Raw genomic sequence first — 27315 nt, 5'->3', positions numbered from 1 at the left:
TGTTATTGTGATAAATAAAAACATGCAGGAGATAATGTTTTATTGTGAAAAGGTCTAATGTGCAGGAAACGCCGTTTTATTGGGAAAAGTGCGGGGAAATAGGTTTTATTGTGAAAAAGTGAAATTTGCAGAGAAGGATGTTTTATTTTGAAAAGGTAGAATGTGTAGGAAAATATATTTATTGTGAAAAGATCGGTAGAAGATGGATGGATGGAGGGTTTAATGTGCCGCAAAAGAGGTTTTATTGTGAAAAGGTTGAGTGTGAAGGAAGAAGTTTTACATTTTATTGTGAAAATGTTGAATATGCAGGAAAATACATTTTCACAATAAAATGTTGAGTATGCAGGAAAATAAATGTTATTGTGATAAAGACAAACGTGCAGGAGAAAATGTTTTATTGTTAAAAGGTCTAATGTGCAGGAAAGGCCGTTTTATTGGGAAAAGTGCGAGAAAATAGGTTTTATTGTGAAAAAGGGAAATGTGCAGAGAAGGATGTTTTATTTTGAAAAGGTTGAATGTGTAGGAAAATATATTTATTGTGAAAAGATCGGTAGAAGATGGATGGATGGAGGGTTTAATGTGCCGCAAAAGAGGTTTTATTGTGAAAAGGTTGAGTGTGAAGGAAGAAGTTTTACATTTTATTGTGAAAATGTTGAATATGCAGGAAAATACATTTTCACAATAAAATGTTGAATATGCAGGAAAATAAATGTTATTGTGATAAATAAAAACATGCAGGAGATAATGTTTTATTGTGAAAAGGTCTAATGTGCAGGAAACGCCATTTTATTGGGAAAAGTGCGGGAAAATAGGTTTTATTGTGAAAAAGGGAAATGTGCAGAGAAGGCTGTTTTATTTTGAAAAGGTTGAATGTGTAGGAAAATATATTTATTGTGAAAAGATCGGTAGAAAATGGATGGATGGAGGGTTTAATGTGCCGCAAAAGAGGTTTTATTGTGAAAAGGTTGAGTGTGAAGGAAGAAGTTTTACATTTTATTGTGAAAATGTTGAATATGCAGGAAAATACATTTTCACAGTAAAATGTTGAGTATGCAGGAAAATACATTTTATTGTGATAAAGACAAACGTGCAGGAGAAAATGTTTTATTGTTAAAAGGTCTAATGTGCAGGAAACGCCGTTTTATTGGGAAAAGTGCGGGGAAATAGGTTTTATTGTGAAAAAGTGAAATTTGCAGAGAAGGATGTTTTATTTTGAAAAGGTAGAATATGTAGGAAAATATATTTATTGTGAAAAGATCGGTAGAAGATGGATGGATGGAGGGTTTAATGTGCCGCAAAAGAGGTTTTATTGTGAAAAGGTTGAGTGTGAAGGAAGAAGTTTTACATTTTATTGTGAAAATGTTGAATATGCAGGAAAATACATTTTCACAATAAAATGTTGAATATGCAGGAAAATAAATGTTTATTGTGATAAAGACAAACATGCAGGGGGAAATGTTTTATTGTGAAAAGGTCTAGTGTGCAGGAAACGCCATTTTATTGGGAAAAGTGCGGGGAAATAGGTTTTATTGTGAGAAAGGGAAATGTGCAGAGAAGGCTGTTTTATTTTGAAAAGGTTGAACGTGTAGGAAAATATATTTATTGTGAAAAGATCAGTAGAAAATGGATGGATGGAGGGTTTAATGTGCCGCAAAAGAGGTTTTATTGTGAAAAGGTTGAGTGTGAAGGAAGAAGTTTTACATTTTATTGTGAAAATGTTGAATATGCAGGAAAATACATTTTCACAGTAAAATGTTGAGTATGCAGGAAAATACATTTTATTGTGATAAAGACAAACGTGCAGGAGAAAATGTTGTATTGTGAAAAGGTCTAATGTGCAGGAAACGCCGTTTTATTGGGAAAAGTGCGGGGAAATAGGTTTTATTGTGAAAAAGTGAAATTTGCAGAGAAGGATGTTTTATTTTGAAAAGGTAGAATGTGTAGGAAAATATATTTATTGTGAAAAGATCGGTAGAAGATGGATGGATGGAGGGTTTAATGTGCCGCAAAAGAGGTTTTATTGGGAAAAGGTTGAGTGTGAAGGAAGAAGTTTTACATTTTATTGTGAAAATGTTGAATATGCAGGAAAATACATTTTCACAATAAAATGTTGAGTATGCAGGAAAATACATTTTATTGTGATAAAGACAAACGTGCAGGAGAAAATGTTTTATTGTTAAAAGGTCTAATGTGCAGGAAACGCCAAAAAGTGCGGGAAAATAGGTTTTATTGTGAAAAAGTGAAATTTGCAGAGAAGGATGTTTTATTTTGAAAAGGTAGAATGTGTAGGAAAATATATTTATTGTGAAAAGATCGGTAGAAGATGGATGGATGGAGGGTTTAATGTGCCGCAAAAGAGGTTTTATTGGGAAAAGTGCGGGAAAATAGGTTTTATTGTGAAAAAGTGAAATTTGCAGAGAAGGATGTTTTATTTTGAAAAGGTAGAATGTGTAGGAAAATATATTTATTGTGAAAAGATCGGTAGAAGATGGATGGATGGAGGGTTTAATGTGCCGCAAAAGAGGTTTTATTGTGAAAAGGTTGAGTGTGAAGGAAGAAGTTTTACATTTTATTGTGAAAATGTTGAATATGCAGGACAATACATTTTCACAATAAAATGTTGAATATGCAGGAAAATAAATGTTGTTGTGATAAATAAAAACATACAGGAGAAAATGTTTTGTTGTGAAAAGGTCTAATGTGCAGGAAACGCCATTTTATTGGGAAAAGTGCGGGGGAATAGGTTTTATTGTGGAAAAAGGAAATGTGCAGGAAAATACATTTTAGCTAAAGATGATTCAATAAAATGTATTTTCCTGCATATTCAACATTTTCACAATAAAATGTTGAATATGCAGGAAAATAAATGTTATTGTGATAAAGACAAACGTGCAGGAGGAAATGTTTTATTGGGAAAAGGTTGAATGTGCAGGAAACACAATTTTATTGGGAAAAGTGCGGGGAAATAGGTTTTATTGTGAAAAAGTGAAATGTGCAGAGAAGGATGTTTTATTTTGAAAAGGTTGAATGTGTAGGAAAATATATTTATTGTGAAAAGATCGGTAGAAGATGGATGGATGGAGGGTTTAATGTGCCGCAAAAGAGGTTTTATTGGGAAAAGGTTGAGTGTGAAGGAAGAAGTTTTACATTTTATTGTGAAAATGTTGAATATGCAGGAAAATACATTTTCACAATAAAATGTTGAATATGCAGGAAAATAAATGTTATTGTGATAAATAAAAACATGCAGGAGATAATGTTTTATTGTGAAAAGGTCTAATGTGCAGGAAACGCCATTTTATTGGGAAAAGTGCGGGAAAATAGGTTTTATTGTGAAAAAGGGAAATGTGCAGAGAAGGCTGTTTTATTTTGAAAAGGTTGAATGTGTAGGAAAATATATTTATTGTGAAAAGATCGGTAGAAAATGGATGGATGGAGGGTTTAATGTGCCGCAAAAGAGGTTTTATTGTGAAAAGGTTGAGTGTGAAGGAAGAAGTTTTACATTTTATTGTGAAAATGTTGAATATGCAGGAAAATACATTTTCACAATAAAATGTTGAGTATGCAGGAAAATAAATGTTATTGTGATAAAGACAAACATGCAGGAGAAAATGTTTTATTGTGAAAAGGTCTAATGTGCAGGAAACGCCATTTTATTGGGAAAAGTGCGGGGAAATAGGTTTTATTGTGGAAAAAGGAAATGTGCAGGAAAATACATTTTAGCTAAAGATGATTCAATAAAATGTATTTTCCTGCATATTCAACATTTTCACAATAAAATGTTGAATATGCAGGAAAATAAATGTTTATTGTGATAAAGACAAACGTGCAGGAGAAAATGTTTTATTGGGAAAAGGTCGAATGTGCAGGAAACACCATTTTATTGTGAAAAGTGCGGGGAAATAGGTTTTATTGTGAAAAAGGGAAATGTGCAGTTTATATTATTTTTTATTATTATTATTATACTTTTTAATTTTTTTATTTGTTATTATTATTACTTTGGTTTGTTTTGTCTTTGTTTGTTTTTTTGCTGTTTTTCTCTTTTTTTGTGGGTGTGGGGTGCATCGTTGGGATAGAAACAAAACAATATTTTGACATTCAGGGCAGAAGATAGATGTATGGATAGGAATGTCTGATGCTGGATGTCAATAAAAATGTAATTAAAAAAATTGACAAAACAGTAATACTAGCCGCCTGGAGCTTTACCATGGTCATTATTAATGCTGTTTATGAATAGTTACAACCTTATATATAGCTAATGCGAGTCAGTTTTGTTTTGCCAACTTGCAGCATTTCTCCCATGCAGTTGTTTCAGGGGTTTGTGGCATTTGTTTTGAATAATGCTAGGCAAAATAGCTAAGAGAGTTCCAAAGGATGCTAATCAAATGTTTTGCTGCTGTATTTGTTTGTGATCCTGCAGCATTTTTCTGTTGCGTTTACTTCATGCTGTTTGTGTGTTTTTAGTTTTAGAGGATTATTTAGCGTAAACTTTACCGCCACAATGAAACACGATTGTCCCCCACCTTGTGTTTGTTGCAGCGCCCGAGGAGCTGTGTGCCGTCCTGCAGGAGGTCAAGTACCGCACGGGCGTCCAGTCGGCGAAGCTCATCCGCCAGCTGAAACGACACGACCGACTTGAGCACAAACTGCAAAAAAACTACGACATCATCACGGCGTGCCTGCAAGCCGTCTCGCAGAAAAGACGTAAGAAACGTCAACTCTACTTTTTATCTAGTGTCCCCCTTTTTTTGTCGATGAAGACACGTCGTGCAAAAACCAAAGCAAATTTCCTGTAAAAACATCATTTAAATCCAATTAAATATGAAGAATAAATGTAGTTTTACCTGCAGAAAACAATACGAAATACATAAAAATGATGAATGAAATGTATAAATAAACATCACTTTTAGTTATGCCTGAAGAAGGCCACCTTTATACTTTACTGTTTAGTGTTTCTCACCTTCTTTATCAAAGTGCTGACACTCATAACTTTGTTTGGTCCCAAGGTGGAATATTTTGCAGTCTGTAATCTACAAAACCCAAACAGTGTGAAGTTGTCACGTTGTGTAAATGGTCAACAAAAAGAGAATACAATGATTTGCAAATCCTTTTCAACTTATATTCAATAGAATAGACTGCAAAGACAAGATATTTCATGTTCACACTGAGAAACTTGGTTTTTTTTTGTGCAAATAATCAATAACTTAGAATTTAATGGCAGCAACACATTGCAAAAAAGTTGTCTCAGGGGCATTTTTACCACTGTGTTACATGGCCTTTCCTTTTAATAACACTCAGTAAAGGTTTGGGAACTGAGGAGACACATTTTTGAAGTGGAATTCTTTCCCATTCTTGCTCGATGTACAGCTTAAGTTGTTCAACAGTCCGTTGTGCTATTTTAGGCTTCATAATGCGCCACACATTTTCAATGGGAGACAGGTCTGGACTACAGGCAGGCCAGTCTAGTACCCGCACTCTTTTACTATGAAGCCACGTTGATGTAACACGTGGCTTGGCATTGTCTTGCTGAAATAAGCAGGGGCGTCCATGGTAACGTTGCTTGGATGGCAACATATGTTGCTCCAAAACCTGTATGTACCTTTCAGCATTAATGGTGCCTTCACAGATGTGTAAGTTACCCATGTCTTGGCCACTAATACACCCCCATACCATCACACACGCTGGTTTTTACACTTTGCGCCTACAACAATCCGGATGGTTCTTTCCCTCTTTGGTCCGGAGGACACGACGTCCACAGTTTCCAAAAACAATTTGAAATGTGGACTCATCAGACCACAGAACACTTTTCCACTTTGCATCAGTCCACCTTAGATGAGCTCGGGCCCAGCGAAACCGGCGGCGTTTCTGGGTGTTGTTGATAAATGGCTTTGGCTTTCCGTAGTCGAGTTTTAACTAGCACTTACAGATGTAGCGACCAACTGTAGTTACTGACAGTGGTTTTCTGAAGTGTTCCTGAGCCCATGTGGTTGATATCCTTTACACACTGATGTCACTTTTTGATGCAGTGCCGCCTGAGGGATCGAAGGTCCGTAATATCATCGCTTATATGCAGTGATTTCTCCAGATTCTCTGATGATATTACGGAGCGTAGATGGTGAAATCCCTAAATTCCTTGCAATAGCTGGTTGAGAAATGTTGTTCTTAAACTGTTCAACAATTTGCTCACACATTTGTTGACAAAGTGGTGACCCTCGCCCCCGTCCTTGTTTGTGAATGACTGAGCATTTCATGGAAGCTGCTTTTATACCCAATCATGGCACCCACCTGTTCCCAATTTGCCTGTTCACCTGTGGGATGTTCCAAATAAGTGTTTGATGAGCATTCCTCAACTTTCTCAGTCTTTTTTGCCACTTGTGCCAGCTTTTTTGAAACATGTTGCAGGCATCAAAGTCCAAATGAGCTAATATTTGCCAAAAATAACAAAGTTGACCAGTTTGAAGGTTAAATATCTTGTCTTTGCAGTCTATTCAATTGAATATAAGTTGAAAAGGATTTGCAAATCATTGTATTCTCTTTTTATTTACCGTTTACACAATGTGAGAACGTATCTGGTTTTGGGTTTTGTAGATACCAATATTTTAGTATCGGTACCAAAATGTATTTCAATGCTTTTCAAAATAAAAGGGACTACAAAAGAAGTCAATTATTTGCTTTATTTTAACAGAAAATGTTATGATACATTAAACATATGTTTCTTATTGCAATCAAATAAGAATTTTAGAACACTGAAAGGAAACATCATAAAATAGTGAACATATTAAGCAACTTCTCTTCTAGTAGTCAGTAAGCAAACAGGTTACAAAGACTATAATTTGGCTGCTCACGTATGCAGTAACTTATTGCGTAATTTAGTGATGAGAATTGAGAACCGGTTCTTGTTTGTTTTTATAGATTATAGACTGCAAAATAATCTACCTTGGGACCAAAGAAAGAGTGCTAGCACATTGATAAAGAAGGTGAGAAACACTATTGCATTGAATGAATCCCTCTGTGCTCATCGCCGTCTTTACTAACGAGGGTGTTCAATCAATTAAAAGTGATGTAAATGTTCATTTATACGTATTTCACACCATCATTTTTGACCATACCAGGAGGTTTTGTAATAAGTATAATAATAGTGTTTGGGTTAGACAACAGTTACGGACGGATTTTGAACAACTTTCAGGAAATGTCAGAAATGGAATAAGGAAAAAGTCATTTGATTTGCAGAGTGATCCGGATCATGAATGCAACATTATCTTTACATTTTAATGCTAAATTTGTGTTTGTGGCCCCGCCTCCACCTACAGAGACAAACAGAGCGACACATGTTGCGAGCGACCAGTCTTCCTCTCAGGGAATAAAACACACTGATCACTCCCAAGTTCTTTCGGATGACATATATGTTGAGTAAAAAGGACCACAGAGACAGAATAGGGCTCGGCCGAGTTTTACTAAAGCTTTAGGAGACCAGCCCTGACGACGCAACCATAGCATCGCCAAGAAAAGGTCTAAATTAGAACAAAAAGAGTCAGAAAGAAATGCAGCTGCTCCTTCAAAACAGATAAGGAGCTGGCCAAAACGACAAACAGGAGCCCTTAAGACAAAAACAAAGAGTTTACGAGCGGACATCAGATAAAAGCAAGGAGGTAAAATACTAGCTGCTTTAAAACATGACTATGGATTAAGAAAGAACACTCAAACATATCCCAAAAAGTCTAAATTCAAACAAAAAGAGTCAGCTTATGTAGAGCGAAAACAGCCCCTCCCGCCCATAAAAAAATGCAGCTGCTCCTTCAAAACAGATAAGGAGCTGGCCAAAACAGCTCTGTGAGCCCTTAAGACAAACCAAAGAGTTTACGAGCGGACATCAGATAAAAGCAAGGAGGTCACGAGAAGACACGCTACACGGGAAAAATACTAGCTGCTTTAAAACATGACTATGGATTAAGAAAGAACACTTAAAAAGATCCCATCCTCACACACACAGCAGAGGGTTCACTCTAGCAGGTTATTTCGTTCCACTGTAGAACCAACATGCCCAGCTGCTGACACCGGTGCAAAGAGTGAACTCTCTTGCAGCCCGTTTGGACGCCACAGACGTACAAAACAAACTATTTCCTTGATCCTTTCGCTAATTACCTCAGCCAGGAGGTTACAGTATGTATTCACTGAAGTTTGTTTGTTTGTTTCTTGGTTAGTTTCCAACATAGTTTTAAAAAGTTATGGCCGGATTCTAATGAAACTTTCAGGGAATGAAAGAATAAGAAAAACATAATCTGGATCAGCATCTGGATTCAAGATTGTCTACCATTGGGAGGTAGGACCCAGTTTTTCTAGTTCTTCTATAAAATGTGTTTTGTTTTCAGGATTTGGGGTATTTTGGAAAATTATACATTCCATTCAATCACATTATTTCTTTTTTTTAAGTTAAAGTTAAAGTACCAATGATTGTCACACACACACTAGGTGTGGCGAAATTATTCTCTTATCACCCTTGATCACCCCCTGGGAGGGGAGGTGAGCAGTGAGCAGCAGCGGTGGTCGCGCCCAGGAATAATTTTTGGTGATTTACCCCCCCAATTCCAACCCTTGATGCTGAGTGCCAAGCAGGGAGGTAATGGCTCCCCATTTTTATAGTCTTTGGTATGACTCGGCCGGGGTTTGAACTCACAACCTACCCATCTCAGGGCGGACATTTATTGAGTTTTTGACATATTCAGTCCAGAAATACAATTAAATACATGTCAAATGCCCCCCAAAAATTCCAGGATTTTCCAGAATTCCTGTTTTTTTTTCCGGGAGACTAGCCTTTCTACATTTTTCAATGCATTTCAACCGTTCTACCGTCAAAACATTCCTCTTAATGAGGACAAAAAACTAAGTTGTTTTTTGAACTGGAAAATTTCCCGAAATTCCAGAAATTCCGTAATACCATTTCTCAATTCAACATGTTACTACGTCAATATTTCTCGAGAGATTTGAAACATTCCAACACCAACTTACCTTTTTTTTTTTTTTAATTCCCGCTTTTCTCGAAATTCCCAAATTTTCAGGAAATTCCTATTCAAATTGATGTGACATTCTTCAAAGTTCCACAATTCCCACATTTTTCATCTAAATCAAACTGTTCCCACTTCAAAATATTCAGCCTGTTCAGGAATGTTGTGCTCCACTTCAACAATTCTAAAAAAAATTCCCGGATTTCCCATAATTCCTTTTTATTTTATTTTTTTTCATTTTCCCCATTCAAAATGAATTGGCCATTTTTCAAACTTTCACCATTTCCACATTTTTCAACCGATTCAAACCTTTCCACCTTCAACACATTCCACCATCCTCGAAAGTACCATTTTTCTAAGTTCAAAAAAATGTCAGGATTTTCCAGAATTCCTGGTTTTCCAAAGCCCTATTTCCACCATTTTTTTCTGGAGACTACTCCTTCCACATTTTTCAACCGTTCTACCGTCAAAACATTCCTGTTAATCAGGACAAAAAACGAAGTTGATTTTTGAACTGGAAAATTTCCCCTTTTCCTGAAATTCCAGGAATTCCGTAATACCATTTCTCAATTCAACATGTTACTACGTCAATATTTCTCGAGAGATTTGAAAAATTCCAACACCAACCATTTCAACTCATTCAAGTTCTTACCTTTTTTTTTTTTAATTCCCGCTTTTCTCGAAATTCCCAAATTTTTAGGAAATTCCTATTCAAATTGATGTGACATTCTTCAAAGTTCCACAATTCCCACATTTTTCATCTAAATCAAACTGTTCCCACTTCAAAATATTCAGCCTGTTCAGGAATGTTGTGCTCCACTTCAGCAATTCTAAAAAAATTCCCGGATTTCCCATAATTCCTTTTTATTTTATTTTTTTCATTTTCCCCATTCAAAATGAATTGGCCATTTTTCAAACTTCCACCATTTCCACATTTTTCAACCGATTCAAATCTTTCCACCTTCAACACATTCCACCATCCTCGAAAGTACCCTTTTTCTAAGTTCAAAAAAATTTCAGGATTTTCCAGAATTCCTGGTTTTCCAAAGCCCTATTTCCACCATTTTTTTCTGGAGACTACTCCTTCCACATTTTTCAACCGTTCTACCGTCAAAACATTCCTGTTAATCAGGACAAAAAACGAAGTTGATTTTTGAACTGGAAAATTTCCCCTTTTCCTCAAATTCCAGGAATTCCGTAATACCATTTCTCAATTCAACATGCTACTACGTCAATATTTCTCGAGAGATTTGAAAAATTCCAACACCAACCATTTCAACTCATTCAAGTTCTTACCTTTTTTTTTTTTAATTCCCGCTTTTCTCGAAATTCACAAATTTTTAGGAAATTCCTATTCAAATTAATGTGACATTCTTCAAAGTTCCACAATTCCCACATTTTTCATCTAAATCAAACTGTTCCCACTTCAAAATATTCAGCCTGTTCAGGAATGTTGTGCTCCACTTCAACAATTCTAAAAAAAATTCCCGGATTTCCCATAATTCCTTTTTATTTTATTTTTTTCATTTTCCCCATTCAAAATGAATTGGCCATTTTTCAAACTTCCACCATTTCCACATTTTTCAACCGATTCAAACCATTCCACCATCCTCGAAAGTACCCTTTTTCTAAGTTCAAAAAAATGTCAGGATTTTCCAGAATTCCTGGTTTTCCAAAGCCCTATTTCCACCATTTTTTTCTGGAGACTACTCCTTCCACATTTTTCAACCGTTCTACCGTCAAAACATTCCTGTTAATCAGGACAAAAAACGAAGTTGATTATTGAACTGGAAAATTTCCCCTTTTCCTGAAATTCCAGGAATTCCGTAATACCATTTCTCAATTCAACATGTTACTACGTCAACATTTCTCAACAGATTTGAAACATTCCAGCACCAATCATTTCAACTCATTCAAACCATTGAAGTTTTTACCTTTTTTTTTTTTTTTTAAATCCCGCTTTTCTCGAAATTCCCACATTTTTGGGAAATTCCTATTGAAAGGAATGGGGCATTTTTCAAAGTTCCACAATTCCCACATTTTTCATCTGATTCAAACTGTTCCAACTTCAAAATATTCAGCCTGTCCAGGAATTTTGTGCTCTACTTCAACAATTCCAAAAAAAATTCCCGGATTTCCCATAATTACTTTTTTATTTTATTTTTCCCATTCAAAATAGATTTCAGTTTTTGCAGTGTGGCCAGGGATTTTGTAAGAATTTGAAGATGTGTTTTCTTCCTTTTAAATCTGTTAGTTATAAATTAAGATGTCATAAAAGTTCAGATAAAATCCGTTTTCTGTTCAATCGGGTTGTTTTAATCAAACGTGTAAGACCACACAGCCTCTTGCTCAAATGTAAAGCCTCACAGGGACTCCTAGATCACATTCACCAGAATGAGGTGGAAAATATGACAAAAATATGTTGCCCCCATCGGACAAAGTTATGTTTAAGTTTCACTTTTGCATCTCAGCACATAATTGTAGTGCGTGCAAAGGACCTTAATTCAAGTTCAAAACAGGCTTGGCGTGTCTTGTTTTTAAAGACATGGGAATGCTCCATGCACTAACAACAATATAATAATAATAATTATGTATGATTATGATTGTTATTATCCACTAATTATAATCTACTGGAATCAGCTAATCTCTACCTTACAATACAAAGTAAAGTAAGAAGTAAATTATATTAAAGTAGGGATGATGTTCGAAACCGGTTCTCCCGGTTGTTCGATAAGAAAAGAAACGATTTCATGGAATTGAATCCCTTTTTGAGAACCGGTTCCCGTTATCGAGGCCACTATAGTAAAGAAAAAGAGTTGGTTCTTTATTCGAATCCCTGAGAACGAATCCTTTCCCACAGGAAATGCCCTGTGGGACCTGCAATGTTCTTCCCATTTGATTGTAGACTCTTACTGACACCTTGTGGCGATATGAAAATACTACGCGTCATTAGTTTGGGCACTTCCGGGTTGGCGACGTCAGTTCAGTTCATGAGACAATTGAGAAGTAGACAAGTTGTGTTAGGTCTTACAAGCCTTGGAAAAGATAAGTCTGTAAGTAAACTGTTTAACTTGTTTATGTAACTCAATATTAAGGTGGAAAGTGTTTAAGTTTGATAGTAAGGTGTTTATTGAAAAACCATTTTTGTGCACTGTTTCAATGGATGTTTTGAGGACTTAAAATGGCTGCCAGTCGTGTATTTTCACCATCAAAATAGTTTCAACACTCAGAAGTATTTGTTTGATGATAGTACTGTATATTTGTGTGAAGCTAATATTTACATATTGTGTATTACATTTCAGTATGTTAATTGAATCACATAGCTTATACATTTGTCATAGTGTGTATTTCAGTTTAAAAAAAAAACAAAAACAGTCCAGTGCAAGACAAAAGTAAAAATAGGAAAAGACAAAGCAAGATCAACAACAATAAAGAGCCTAAATGGATTAATCTGCTTTGGAACTTAATTAGACGTCTTGGATTGTTTGTTAGCTGTCTGCCTGTGTGTGTAGTTAGTATGTTCCAATAGCAGCAGAAGTGCACTTTTTGGAGAGCTGTATTATTTTCAGTTTTGTGCCCAAGGGACTGATTTTATTTAACACTATATTATTATTTATACACCTATAGTGATCACAGAGACAGGTTGTTTTTGTGTTACTGTATGTATTTGTTTTTCTGAAAAATCCCACTTAATATACTTTGGGTAAGAACAGTCAATATTTATTTATTTTATTTGTATTTAGTTTTTTCTTATAGAATAAAAGTGAGCTTTTGTTAAACCAAATATTGTATTTTTTTTCCATATACAACAACCTATCTGGTTTCGATAAGAGAATCGATAAGGAATCGGTTCGATAAGAGGATTCGATAATGGGCTCGAACTCAATAATTTTTTATCAAACATCATCCCTATATTTAAGTGAATAATTCCAAGTTGTATCATAATAAAAACTCACATTCTGGCTACTTTTAAATTACATTTGTCGGCACTATTTAGTAAAAGAAAGAACAGCATCTTTTTTTTTTTTAAAGTAGGAAGACTGGCAGGTACGTAGAACACCGAACACCATGATGGATGGATGGAAGTGTAAACATGCAAGAGGAAACTGGTTTACAATTACATCTTCTAGATATGTTTATCCCACCTTTAAAAAGTCAAAAACATGATTTACAAGATGCATGCAAAACTACTATTGTTTTTATACGTTTTAAAAAGTTGGTCGCAACCAAAATGAGTCAATAATTAGTATTTTAGTGCATGTAAACAAACTGAGTGTGTATGTTTGATTTAGGATCACATCTTCTAGATATGTTTATCCCACCTTTAAAAAGTCAAAAACATGTTTTCCAAAATGCATGCAAAACTATTATGGTTTAAAAAACTGGTTTCAACCAAAATGAGTCAATAATTAGTATTTTAGTGCATGTAAACATACTGAGTGTGTATGTTTGATTTGGCATCACATCTTCTAGATACGTTTATCCCACCTTTAAAAAGTCAAAAACATGATTTACAAGATGCATGCAAAACTACTATTGTTTTTATACGTTTTAAAAAGTTGGTCGCAACCAAAATGAGTCAATAATTAGTATTTTAGTGCATGTAAACATACTGAGTGTGTATGTTTGGTTTAGGATCACATCTTCTAGATATGTTTATCCCACCTTTAAAAAGTCAAAAACATGATTTACAAGATGCACGCAAAACTACTATTGTTTTTATACGTTTTAAAAAGTTGGTCGCAACCAAAATGAGTCAATAATTAGTATTTTAGTGCATATAAACAAACTGAGTGTGTATGTTTGATTTAGGATCACATCTTCTAGATATGTTTATCCCACCTTTAAAAAGTCAAAAACATGTTTTCCTAGATGCATGCAAAACTATTATGGTTTAAAAACTGGTTTCAACCAAAATGAGTCAATAATTAGTATTTTAGTGCATGTAAACATACTGAGTGTGTATGTTTGATTTGGGATCACATCTTCTAGATATGTTTATCCCACCTCTAAAAAGTCAAAAACATGATTTCCAAGATGCACGCAAAACTATTATTGTTTTTATATGTTTTAAAAAACTGGTTTCAACCAAAATGAGTCAATAATTAGTATTTTAGTGCATGTAAACATACTGAGTGTGTCTGTTTGATTTGGGATCACATCTTCTAGATACGTTTATCCCACCTTTTAAAAAGTCAAAAACATGTTTTCCAAAATGCATGCAAAACTATTATGGTTTAAAAAACTGGTTTCAACCAAAATGAGTCAATAATTAGTATTTTAGTGCATGTAAACATACTGAGTGTGTATGTTTGATTTAGGATCACATCTTCTAGATACGTTTATCCCACCTTTAAAAAGTCAAAAACATGATTTACAAGATGCATGCAAAACTACTATTGTTTTTATACGTTTTAAAAAGTTGGTCGCAACCAAAATGAGTCAAAAATTAGTATTTTAGTGCATGTAAACATACTGAGTGTGTATGTTTGATTTAGGATCGCATCTTCTAGATATGTTTATCCCACCTTTAAAAAGTCAAAAACATGATTCACAAGATGCACGCAAAACTATTATGGTTTTTATACGTTTTAAAAAGTTGGTTGCAACCAAAATGAGTCAATAATTAGTATTTTAGTGCATGTAAACATACTGAGTGTGTATGTTTGGTTTAGGATCACATCTTCTAGATATGTTTATCCCACCTTTTAAAAAGTCAAAAACCTGTTTTACAAGATGCACGCAAAACTATTATGGTTTTTATATGTTTTAAAAAACTGGTTTCAACCTAAATGAGTAAATAATTAGTATTTTAGTGCATGTAAACATACTGAGTGTGTCTGTTTGGTTTAGGGTGGGGTGTGGCCATTTTATAGGAGTCTAATCATTATAAGTAATTAGTATTACAGACCAAAATTGGGCCACATTAATTATGTTTGATTGATGTGATCATTACTTGGAGCTGCTTTAGTTGTGATGTATTCAAGTGTTTGGATAGTTTTAGTCAAATGTTGCAGTAAAAACAGTAAATGTTGGAAGTTTGAGTAAAAAATAAATAAATTAGGGATGTGCCGATCAATCAGATGATTTCTGTGAAAAAGTATGAGACCGATTCATATCTTTTAATGCCGATCTGCTAGTTGAAAAGAGGCTAGCAGCTAATTAGTGTGGAGCCGCTCCCCTAAACTAATAATAATCACCTCCATTACAGCAGATAAACTGCATTTCTTAGTGTCTTAAGTAGCATTATCACTGGAGGATGAGGCTAAACATGTTACACACAGAGCAAAAGCCAGGAGCTTAGAACAACACCAAGAAATAAGTCAAGTTTAAGAAGTGCAGATGGAAGTAAGCAGATCTTAATATAAGTAGATGAATAAGAGTCCATGGAACAACAACTGCACAACATATAAGAAGTGTTGATATTAAGGTAGGTATCACTATATAATTGATACTACAGAGAGCAGGGTGATATTTACTTTTTATCAAAATCTTTTTTTTCTGTTGTTTTTGTTGATGTTTACAAACTAATGGAATGTTTCCCTGGACACGCGAGGACTTTTAGTGAAAAAATAAAATTATTTCAAAAAGTAGTAGATGGTTTCTTCTTCTTCTTCTTTTTCTTCTCTTTCTCTTTCTCTTTCTTCTTCTTCTTTTTCGTTTTCTTTTTTTTTCTTTTTCTTCTTCTTTTTCTTTTTCTTTTTCTTCTTCTTCTTCTTTTTCTTGTTCTTCTTGTTCTTTTTCTTCTTCTTCTTTTTCTTTTTCTTCTACTTTTTTTCTTCTTTCTCTTTCTTTTTCTTCTTCTTTCTCTTTTTCTTCTTTTTCTTTTTCTTCTTTTTCTTTTTCTTCTTCTTCTTCTTTTTGTTCTCCTTCTTCTTCTTTTTCTTCTTCTTCTTTCTCTTCTTTTTCTTCTTCTTCTTTCTCTTTCTTTTTCTTCTTCTTCTTGTTTCTTTTTCTTCTTCTTCTTTTTCTTTATCTTTCTTCTTTTTCTTCTTCTTCTTTCTCTTCTTTTTCTTCTTCTTCTTCTTTTTCTTCTTCTTTTTCTTTCTTTTTCTTCTTCTTCTTCTTGTTTCTCTTCTTTTTCTTCTTCTTCTTTCTTTTTCTTGTTCTTCTTCTTGTTTCTCTTTCTTTTTCTTCTTCTTTTTCTTTATCTTTTTCTCTTTCTTTTTCTTCTTCTTCTTTCTCTTTGTTTTTCTTCTTCTTCTTTCTTTTTCTTCTTCTTCTTTTTCTTCTTCTTCTTCTTTTTCTTCTTCTTTCTCTTTCTTTTTCTTTTTCTTTTTCTTCTTTTCTTTCTTTTTCTCTTTCTTCTTCTTTTTCTCTTTCTTTTTCTCTTTCTTCTTTTTCTATTTTTTCTTTTTCTTCTTCTTCTTATTGCGCGCTCTACCTTCCAAATTTTCCATCCGATTTAAACCATTCCAACTTCAAACTGCTCAGCTTATTCGGGAATTGTGGGCTTTCCCTTGACAAATTCCAGGATTTTCCAGAATTCCTGGTTTTCCAAAGCCCTATTTCCACCTTTTTTACTGGAGACTACTCCTTCCACATTTTTCAACCGTCCTACCATCAAAACATTCCTCTTAATCAGGACAAAAAAACGAAGTTGTTTTTTAAACTGGAAAATGTCCCCTTTTCCCGAAATTCCAGGGATTCCGTAATACCATTTCTCAATTCAACATGTTACTACGTCAACATTTCTCGACCGATTTCAAACATTCTAAAACCATCCGTTTCAAGTCATTCAAACCATTCAAGTTTTTACCATTTAAAAAAAATTAAATTAAAAAAAATTCTCGCTTTTCTCGAAATTCCCAACTTTTTGGGAAATTCCTATTGAAATGAATGGGACATTCTTCAATTCCAACATTTTTTCATCTGATTCAAACTGTTCCCACTTCAAAAATATTCAGCCTGTTCAGGAATTGTGTTCTCTACTTCAACAGTCACAACATTCCAACTATTCTTACATTCACACTACATTCTGTCCTTCTAGTTATGATCAGTATCGGTGTTGATATCACTAATGGATGATCGGCAGCATAAAACCTTGATAGGAACATGAAAATATGTTTGAATGAAATGAAAGAGTGAACTCACCTTGCTCCATGATGATGATGATGATGATGATGATGATGATGATGATGATGCTCGGCATCCTTGCTCCGCCCCCTGATGACGCAAGAAGGAGGAGGAGGAAGAGAAGACGAGGAAGAGGATCAGCATCTTTTTTTTTGGTTTAACGCTCTGCAAATGACAATTAGTGACCATTTCTCTTCTCGAAGCTTCGCTCCGTGTTGGCGTTCAACGCGGAAGTAGCCATCTTTGTCGCTTTGTTTTTGAAAGAGGGAGCGGCGATGTTCGGTCCGTTCGCGAGCAAGACGTCCAGAGCGATCGGAGCCATGAGCTGACCGGGCGGGGACTCATTTTGGGGTGGATTATGCGGCAGGAGCGCCTGGCCGCCGCGTCCTCCTCCTACTGCGGCAGGAGGCCGCGGGCGGGCGGCAGGCAGCCGTCGGGAGGGGTCGGTGACGTCATCAGCAGCGTGCTCAGGAAGAGGAACGGCATCTCGAGGAGCGCGCCGCGGCTGCTGTGCACGCTGGAGCCAGGTGACGTCGACGGACCCGCCGCGCATCACAACAAGTCATAGCATGTCCCTGCCTTTGCACGCTAGCACGCCCCCCGGCGGCCGGTCGTGGTGCATGTTTGTACATTACGTCATCGTCATGATAACAGTTGAGTCAGTGTGATGCCTACAGACAGTAATACTAACCCCGTTTCCATATGAGTTGGGAAATTGTGTTAGATGTAAATATAAACGGAATACAATGATTTGCAAATCATTTTCAAGCCATATTCAGTTGAATGCACTACAAAGACAAGATATTTGATGTTCAAACTCATAAACTTTATTTTTTTGTTGCAAATAATAATTAACTTAGAATTTCATGGCTGCAACACGTGCCAAAGTAGTTGGGAAAGGGCATGTTCACCACTGTGTTACATGGCCTTTCCTTTTAACAACACTCAGTAAACGTTTGGGAACTGAGGAGACACATTTTTGAAGCTTCTCAGGTGGAATTCTTTCCCATTCTTGCTTGATGTACAGCTTAAGTTGTTCAACAGTCCGGGGGTCTCCCTTGTGCTATTTTAGGCTTCATAATGCGCCACACATTTTCAATGGGAGACAGGTCTGGACTACAGGCAGGCCAGTCTAGTACCCGCACTCTTTTACTATGAAGCCACGTTGATGTAACACGTGGCTTGGCATTGTCTTGCTGAAATAAGCAGGGGCGTCCATGGTAACGTTGCTTGGATATGTTGCTCCAAAAGCTGTATGTACCTTTCAGCATTAATGGTGCCTTCACAGATGTGTAAGTTACCCATGTCTTGGGCACTAATACACCCCCATACCATCACACATGCTGGCTTTTACACTTTGCGCCTAGAACAATCCGGATGGTTCTTTTCCTCTTTGGTCCAGAGGACACGACGTCCACAGTTTCCAAAAACAATTTGAAATGTGGACTCGTCAGACCACAGAACACTTTTCCACTTTGTATCAGTCCATCTTAGATGAGCTCAGGCCCAGCGAAGCCGACGACGTTTCTGGGTGTTGTTGATAAACGGTTTTCGCCTTGCATAGGAGAGTTTTAACTTGCACTTACAGATGTAGCGACCAACTGTAGTTACTGACAGTGGGTTTCTGAAGTGTTCCTGAGCCCATGTGGTGATATCCTTTACACACTAATGTCGCTTGTTGATGCAGTACAGCCTGAGGGATGGAAGGTCACGGGCTTAGCTGCTTACGTGCAGTGATTTCTCCAGATTCTCTGAACCCTTTGATGATATTACGGAGCGTAGATGGTGAAATCCCTAAATTCCTTGCAATAGCTGCTTGAGAAAGGTTTTTCTTAAACTGTTCAACAATTTGCTCACACATTTGTTGACACAGTGGTGACCCTCGCCCCATCCTTGTTTGTGAATGACTGAGCATTTCATGGAATCTACTTTTACACCCAATCATGGCACCCACCTGTTCCCAATTTGCCTGCACACCTGTGGGATGTTCCAAATAAGTGTTTGATGAGCATTCCTCAACTTTATCAGTATTTATTGCCACCTTTCCCAACTTCTTTGTCACGTGTTGCTGGCATCAAATTCTAAAGTTAATGATTATTTGCAAAAAAACATTTTTTTATGAGTTTGAACATCAAATATGTTGTCTTTGTAGCATATTCAACTGAATATGGCTTGAAAAGGATTTGCAAATCATTGTATTCCGTTTATATTTACATCTAACACAATTTCCCAACTCATATGGAAACGTGGTTTGTAATAATAATAATGATAATTATACTTCCATGCAGAGCAGTTTAGTCACTAATCTGTCATTGGCAGACAAAGTGGGCGTGGCTTCCGCTTTTTAATCCTCCTCTAAACCTCTGAGCAGTGGGAAGCCAGACAGGAATGGCGCAAAACAAACCGAGCGAGACCGACCGAGCAGGTTTTCCACTTATAATCTCTTCAAGCGTTTAAAGTCCGATTTGACCACTTTAAAGCCGTTGCCTTCCTTCTTCACATCATCTGCATTTTTTAACGTCCTCCCCGCCGAGCTGCTGAGTGTTAGAGTGGATCGCGTGTCAAAGTCCGACTCGGCACCACCACGCAAAAGGACAGCGACTCTTAGCGCTAACGTTTGATTCCAAGCATGAAATGTGTGCGCTGTGTCATCTTTGCTTTGGAGTACAAGATGCTAATATTTGAACATGTGTGTGTTGACAGGTGTGGACACTCGGCTGAAGTTCACCATTGAACCATCTGTTGGGAAGAATGGATTCCAGCAGGTAAACACCGAAGCTAACTTTACATACCGTATTTTTCGGAGTATAAGTCGCACCGGCCGAAAATGCATAATAAAGAAGGAAAAAAACACATATAAGTCGCACTGGAGTATAAGTCGCATTTTTTGGGGAAATGTATTTGATAAAACCCAACATCAAGAATAGACATTTGAAAGGCAATTTAAAATTAAAGCTGCAAGCAGCGTTGGTCGGGTCCGCATTTTGGCTGGTGCTAGTCCTAGGTGTCCAATACCTTTGTCTATTGTTAGTCCTAAATGTACCAATACTTTTGACCATTGTGAGTCCTAGTGTACCAATACTATTGTCCAGTGTTACTCCTAAATGTCCCAATACTTTTGACCAGTGTGAGTCCTAGTGTACCAATACTTTTGTGTAGTGTACCTACCTTCTCTGCATTCTGTGCTCACGCTGGTGCTTTCTGCTTTTAAGCAGCCATCTTAAAGGCCTACTGAAAGCCACTACTACCGACCACGCAGTCTGATAGTTTATATATCAATGATGAAATCTTAACATTATAACACATGCCAATACGGCCGGGTTAACTTATAAAGTGACGTAGCCCGGGGAACACGGGTATGCCTTCCACATTGAAGCCAATACGAAAAAGCTCTGTTTTCATTTCATAATTCCACAGTATTCTGGACATCTGTGTTCGTGAATCTGTTGCAATCATGTTCATTGCATTATGAAGAAGGAAGCTGAGCAAGCAAAAAAGAAAGTTGTCGGTGCGAAACGGACGTATTTTTCGAACGTAGTCAGCAACAACAGTACACAGCCGGCGCGTCTTTGTTTACATTCCCGAAAGATGCAGTCAAGATGGAAGAACTCGGATAACAGAGACTCTAACCAGGAGGACTTTTGACTTCGATACACAGACGCCTGTAGAGAACTGGGACAACACAGACTCTTACCAGGATTACTTTGATTTGGATGACAAAGACGCAGACGTGCTACTGTGAGTATGCAGCTTTGGCTTCTAAACATTTGATCGCTTGACCGTATGTGCGCAACTTTTTTTTGCGTATGTACGTAACTTTTTAAAAATATATAAGCTTTATGAACCTTGGGTTAGGTGAACAGTCTTTTGGGCTGAGTGATTGTGTGTGTTGATCAGGTGTTTGAATTGTATTGGCGTGTTCTATGGAGCTAGGAGCTAGCATAGGAGCTAGGAGCTAGCGTAACAAACACGCAGGTGTTTTTATGCAGGATTAATTTGTGGCATATTAAATATAAGCCTGGTTGTGTTGTGGCTAATAGAGTATATATATGTCTTGTGTTTATTTACTGTTGTAGTCATTCCCAGCTGAATATCAGGTCACCCCCGGCTCTCACAGCATCTTCCCTATCTGAATAGCTTCAACTCCCCACTAGTCCTTCACTTGCACTTTACTCATCCACAAATCTTTCATCCTCGCTCAAATTAATGGGGAAATTGTCGCTTTCTCGGTCCGAATCTCTCTCACTTCATGCGGCCATCATTGTAAACAATAGGGAACTTTGCGTATATGTTCAACTGACTACGTCACGCTACTTCCGGTAGGGGCAAGCCTTTTTTTTATCAGATACCAAAAGTTGCAATCTTTATCGTCGTTGTTCTATACTAAATCCTTTCAGCAAAAATATGGCAATATCGCGAAATTATCAAGTATGACACATAGAATAGATCTGCTATCCCCGTTTAAATAAAAAAAATTCATTTCAGTAGGCCTTTAAAACAACAGCAGCGGAGCAGCATCAGAGCAGTGGTTCTTTGAAGGCTCGTAAAATCAAAACGGTAGCACTTAACAAAACGCTTTCGAAAAATTTTAATCAGAAGGGTTCAATCTCTCTCCTGTAGTAGTTTGAAGCCGAAACGACAAACGCGCTCAGAGGAGATAATGTTTGATGTTTGGTGACCGGTTTTAACAAAAATGTTGGTTTGAAGGAGGGATTGCAAACTTCCTGTTGGTTTTTGCTGAAGGATGTCAATCTATGAAATGTAGGTCTAAGTGAGACCTACATAGAGGTATTTGTTTCATGTCTCTAAGACGTTCCTACCGGAAGTTACAAACAGTTTTGTATGCGTTTTCCTCTGAGGAGCAGTTTTGTCTGTGTTTTATTCAAAAATTGCGCTAGAGCGCAATTTTGAGTTTTGGGGTTCGGTTTTTTTCTTAGATCGCAATTTCCACCAGTCCTGATGTGTGTGAAAAGTTTGGTGAGTTTTGAAGTATTTTAAGGGGGTCAAATTACAGCTCAAAGAGGCAAAAATGAGTGTTTTTAGTACAATTTTGTCTTGAAGGGGAAATTGCCAACTTCCTGTTGGTTTTTGCCCGAGGATGTTAAATTATGAAATGTAGGTCTAAGTCAGACCTACATAGAGGTTTTTGTTTCATGTCTCTACGACCTTCCTAGTGGGAGTTACAGGCAGTTTGTTTTTGTTTTTTCCTAGGGGGCGCTGGAGCGCAATTTTGATTTTTGGGGTTTGGTTTTTTTTATTAGATGGCAATTTTTGCAGGTCCTGATGTGTGTGTCAAATTTGGTGAGTTTTGAAGCATGTTAAGTGGGTCAAATTACAAAGGACTCCCTGTGGGAGTCCTTTATACAGGGTACATGCGGACCCTAATAAATAAAGAATAGTGAACAACAGGCTGAATAAGTGTACGTTATATGAGGCATAAATAACCAACTGAGAACGTGCCTGGTATGTTAACGTAACATATTATGGTAAGAGTCATTCAAATAACTATAACATATAGAACATGCTATACGTTTACCAAACAATCTGTCACTCCTAATCGCTAAATCCCATGAAATCTTATATGTCTAGCCCAGTGGTTCTTAACCTGGGTTCGATGGAACCCTAGGGGTTCGGTGAGTCGGGCTCAGGGGTTCGGCGCAGGTCAAGACACACCCGACTCATCGTGTAAATACAAACTTCTCCCTATCGGCGTATTACGGATACGACAACAGCAGACTGATTTGCAGGTGTGTAATTTGTTGTGAGTGTATGCACTGTGTTGGTTTTGTTGTTTGAACAAGGTGATGTTCATGCACGCTTCATTTTGTGCACCAGTAAAAAAACATGGTAACACTTTAGTATGGGGAACATATTCACCATTAATTAGTTGCTTATTAACATGCAAATTAGTAACATATTGGCTCTTAACTAGTCATTATTAAGTACTTATTAATGCCTTATTCAGCGTGGCCTCATTATAACCCTAACCCTCTAACCCTGGTCCTAACCCTAACCAAATAACTCTAAATTAAGTCTTTGTTACTTAGAATATGTTCCCCTAGTGTCCAAATAACTCTAAATTAAGTCTTTATTACTTAGAATATGTTCCCCTAGTGTCCAAATAACTCTAAATTAAGTCTTTGTTACTTAGAATATGTTCCCCTAGTGTCCAAATAACTCTAAATTAAGGCTTTGTTACTTAGAATATGTTCCCCTAGTGTCCAAATAACTCTAAATTAAGTCTTTATTACTTAGAATATGTTCCCCTAGTGTCCAAATAACTCTAAATTAAGTCTTTGTTACTTAGAATATGTTCCCCTAGTGTCCAAATAACTCTAAATTAAGTTTTTATTACTTAGAATATGTTCCCCTAGTGTCCAAATAACTCTAAATTAAGTCTTTATTACTTAGAATATGTTCCCCTAGTGTCCAAATAACTCTAAATTAAGTCTTTGTTACTTAGAATATGTTCCCCTAGTGTCCAAATAACTCTAAATTAAGTCTTTGTTACTTAGAATATGTTCCCCTAGTGTCCAAATAACTCTAAATTAAGTCTTTGTTACTTAGAATATGTTCCCCTAGTGTCCAAATAACTCTAAATTAAGTCTTTGTTACTTAGAATATGTTCCCCTAGTGTCCAAATAACTCTAAATTAAGTCTTTATTACTTGGAATATGTTCCCCTAGTGTCCAAATAACTCTAAATTACTCTTTATTACTTAGAATATGTTCCCCTAGTGTCCAAATAACTCTAAATTAAGTCTTTATTACTTAGAATATATTCCCCTAATGTCCAAATAACTCTAAATTAAGTCTTTGTTACTTAGAATATGTTCCCCTAGTGTCCAAATAACTCTAAATTAAGTCTTTGTTACTTAGAATATGTTCCCCTAGTGTCCAAATAACTCTAAATTAAGTCTTTGATACTTAGAATATGTTCCCCTAGTGTCCAAATAACTCTAAATTAAGTCTTTGTTACTTAGAATATGTTCCCCATATTAAAGTGTTACCAAAAACATATAACTTTGTCTTGAATTTTTTTAAAAACAACATTTTATTTTTCACTAAAGGCTTCGGGGAATGCGCATATGAAACTGGTGGGGTTCGGTACCTCCAACATGGTTAAGAACTACTGGTCTAGTCTCTTACGTAAATGAGCTAAATAATATTATTTGATATTTTACGGTAATGTGTTAGTAATTTCACACACAAGTCGCTCCAGAGTATAAGTCGCACCCCCGGCCAAACTATGAAAAAAAACTGTGACTTATAGTCCGAAAAATACGGTAGCCTTTATTTAACCAGGTGAAAATCTAATTGGATTGTAGGTTATTCCAAGCCTTCGGTGCTGAAAACCTAAATGCTTTCTTGCCCAGTTCAGTTCTTACTTTGGGGACGACAAAACTGCAGAACATTCATTGAACAAAGATTGTGACTTCCTTGTTTCTTTGTTAAAAGACAATATAGATAAGATGGTGTGATACCCAGAATGTATATTGTAGCGGAAGAGTTAGTGCTGCAAGGGGTTCTGGGTATTTGTTCTGTTGTGTTTATGTTGTGTTACGGTGCGGATGTTCTCCCGAAATGTGTTTTTCATTCTTGTCCAAGGTTGGCAAGTATGACCCCACCCCTATCCCACGCCTTCACCACCGCTTAATTCCTCTTCGGGATGATGGACGGCTGAGTAGCGCTTTATAGCAGCAGTCGACCTCCAGGGTCCCAACTCCCCCCCCTCCCCCCCCCCTCTCTGTTGCGAGTTGTTGTGATTATATGTAATATGTATGTGTGCTATGGCAAATGAGGTTTTTTCCCTTGGACTCAGTCTGGACCCCCTCCCGAGGGTTCAGCCTTTCACTGATATTTTTTTTACTCTTCCCCCCTTCCCCAATATCACCTTTTTCCCACCTTTTTTAAGGAGCGCCGTAAGTGGCTGATCTGTTGGCGGTCCTGTTCTTGTCTGCCTGTAACGTATGTCTGCTCTTAGTGGGACTTTTTTTTTTCATTTTATTAAAACATTTTTTTTTTTTAATTAAAAATTTAAAAAATTAAAAAATTAAATTAAATTAAATTATAAAATAAAAAAAATATAATAATAATAAAACATTTAAAAAAAAATAATAATAATAATTTCAGTTCTTATATGTCTTGTACATGTTAAGAATGGACAATAAAAAAGCATCCTGAATCATATCAATGTGTAGGACAAAAAAACATGTTGTAGTTATTTTATCCAATGTGACTGACTTGGTGGCTGGCGTGTGTTTTGTGTGCAGTGGTACGACGCCCTCAAAGCCGTAGCCAGACTTCCCACTGGCATCCCCAAAGAATGGAGGAAGCGGGTGAGTGCCCCAGCAAGGTCAGGACGCAAAGAAAGCGAAATGTGCATGAGTGTGTTTGTGTGTGCAGGTGTGGCTGACGCTGGCTGACCAGTACCTCCACAGCATCTCCATCGACTGGGACAAGACGCTCCGTTTCGCTTTCAACGAGCGCAGCAACCCGGACGACGACTCGCTGGGCGTCCAGATCGTCAAGGTAACCGCCAAACCGGGATCTGCGCACTGCAAAAAGTCAGTGTTCAAAAACAAGAAAAAAAAATACAAAAATGAGGGGTATTTTATTTGAATTTAGCAAAATTATCTGCCAATAGAACAAGAACATTTGGCTTGTCAAGACTTTCCAAAACAAGTAAAATTAGCTATCCTCAATGGATCCAAAAATACCTTAAAATAAGTATATTCTCACTAATAACAAGTGCACTTTTCTTGGTAGGAAAAAAAAAGAAGACCTTTTTGCTCAATATGTTGAAAAATATTCTTAAATGAAGTAAATGCTAGTGCCATTATCTTGACATAATGATATGCGCTAGGCAATACATTTCTTGAAACCAGCAAACTTATATTAAAAACTAATTTATTGTTCTTAATGGAAAGGCAACAAGGCAACCGCTTGTTACTCTCGGGCAATGTTCCCTCTAAGGTGCACGCCTGTGCAATTGCGCACTGCTCAAGCGTCCTCTGCGCACGGCAAATTTATGCCACGCACAAAATCAAATAAAAAAATAAGCGCATAACAATTTTCGACACACGGGCACGACAGAGAAAACAGTTTTCGTCATCATTGTTCAAATATTGTAACGTCTGTCGAGACGCTTTGAGGACATGAATTCCATCCATCACTTTATTGAGCAAAACTCTTCATTGTCGGCCATAAACACATCACCAAAACATTAGTAAAAAAAATGATATCTAGCAAAAGTGGTCATTTTGTGCAGTACAAACCAGACCAAAAGCAACTTTGTTATATCAACAGCAGCCGCTCGCTCTTTCTCACTTGCGCCAACACATGCACATATGGCACTTAGCCAGTGATGCGTTTACAGCCACACAAAAAGTCGGACAACTCCAACACCACACATAAAGTGTCATTCCAGGTGGTTACACTATGATTTACCAATCAAATGTGTGCTTATTCTAGTGTCATTTATTAGGAATCTTAATTTATAAATATTAATCATGAAATGCTGTTAGTACATTAAATAAATACTAATAAAAATATATTTTTTACAAACAGGAAGTTGCAGGAATGTACACATGATCCCCTGCTTACATCTCATTGTGCAACTTGTGAATGTTTTAATGGGAACTAAATGCAATGTCTGAAAGGGCTACAAATTATTTCCAAAGCAGGACCTCCACCCAGACAAACAATACAAGTACACAGTTCATGAAAAACAATATTGTTAGAAAATGTCACACGTTAAATGTTTAAATATTAACTGTCCGTTTACTGTACTGTGCCAACTGTACTACTCTGTGAGTACGTATTTTCTGTTGTTTCATTGAAAATAAAACAGCAAAGTCCATTTGGCTGTCATCTGTTTTAATTATGAGACACAATTGTGTCAAAATCATGATTTTTTTTTCATGCTTGAAATAAGAAGTGATTACTCTAAAAAAGTAGTTTTATACTTGTGAGTGTTGATGACACAGCTTTGCAACAGTTGATATTCTAGTTTCAAGCATGTTTGACTCAATATAGGTCATCAAATCTCAGCAACAAGCTGTAATATCTTACTGAGATCATTGAGGATCAAAACAAGTAAAACACTCTAACATAAAATCTGCTTAGTGAGAAGAATTATCTTATCAGACAGAAAATAAGCAAATATCACCCTTATTTGAGATATTTCATCTTACTTACATTTCAGGTTTTGCAGTGCGTAAAATAGCTTTTGTCTT

General features: G+C 36.5%; 1 protein-coding gene across 3 annotated transcripts in view; it reads left to right on the top strand.

Moving 5' to 3' along the window:
• tbc1d30 (TBC1 domain family, member 30) overlaps window positions 1–27315 on the top strand; it is a 54832-nt gene that overhangs the window by 12993 nt on the left and 14524 nt on the right. Inside the window, exons 2-5 of one of the 3 annotated variants that reach the window (XM_062066391.1) lie at window positions 4540–4704; window positions 19782–19843; window positions 25351–25416; window positions 25484–25609. In XM_062066391.1, the coding sequence (XP_061922375.1) occupies window positions 4540–4704; window positions 19782–19843; window positions 25351–25416; window positions 25484–25609 (419 nt within the window). Of the gene's footprint in view, window positions 1–4539; window positions 4705–17172; window positions 17606–19422; window positions 19504–19781; window positions 19844–25350; window positions 25417–25483; window positions 25610–27315 lie in introns of those variants that run through there. The other 2 variants (XM_062066392.1, XM_062066393.1) reach the window with 2 other exon arrangements.

Source organism: Entelurus aequoreus, linkage group LG12, assembly GCF_033978785.1.
Source record: "Entelurus aequoreus isolate RoL-2023_Sb linkage group LG12, RoL_Eaeq_v1.1, whole genome shotgun sequence".
NCBI classification, from domain to species: domain Eukaryota; kingdom Metazoa; phylum Chordata; class Actinopteri; order Syngnathiformes; family Syngnathidae; genus Entelurus; species Entelurus aequoreus.
This window is presented reverse-complemented; position numbering and strand designations above follow the sequence as displayed.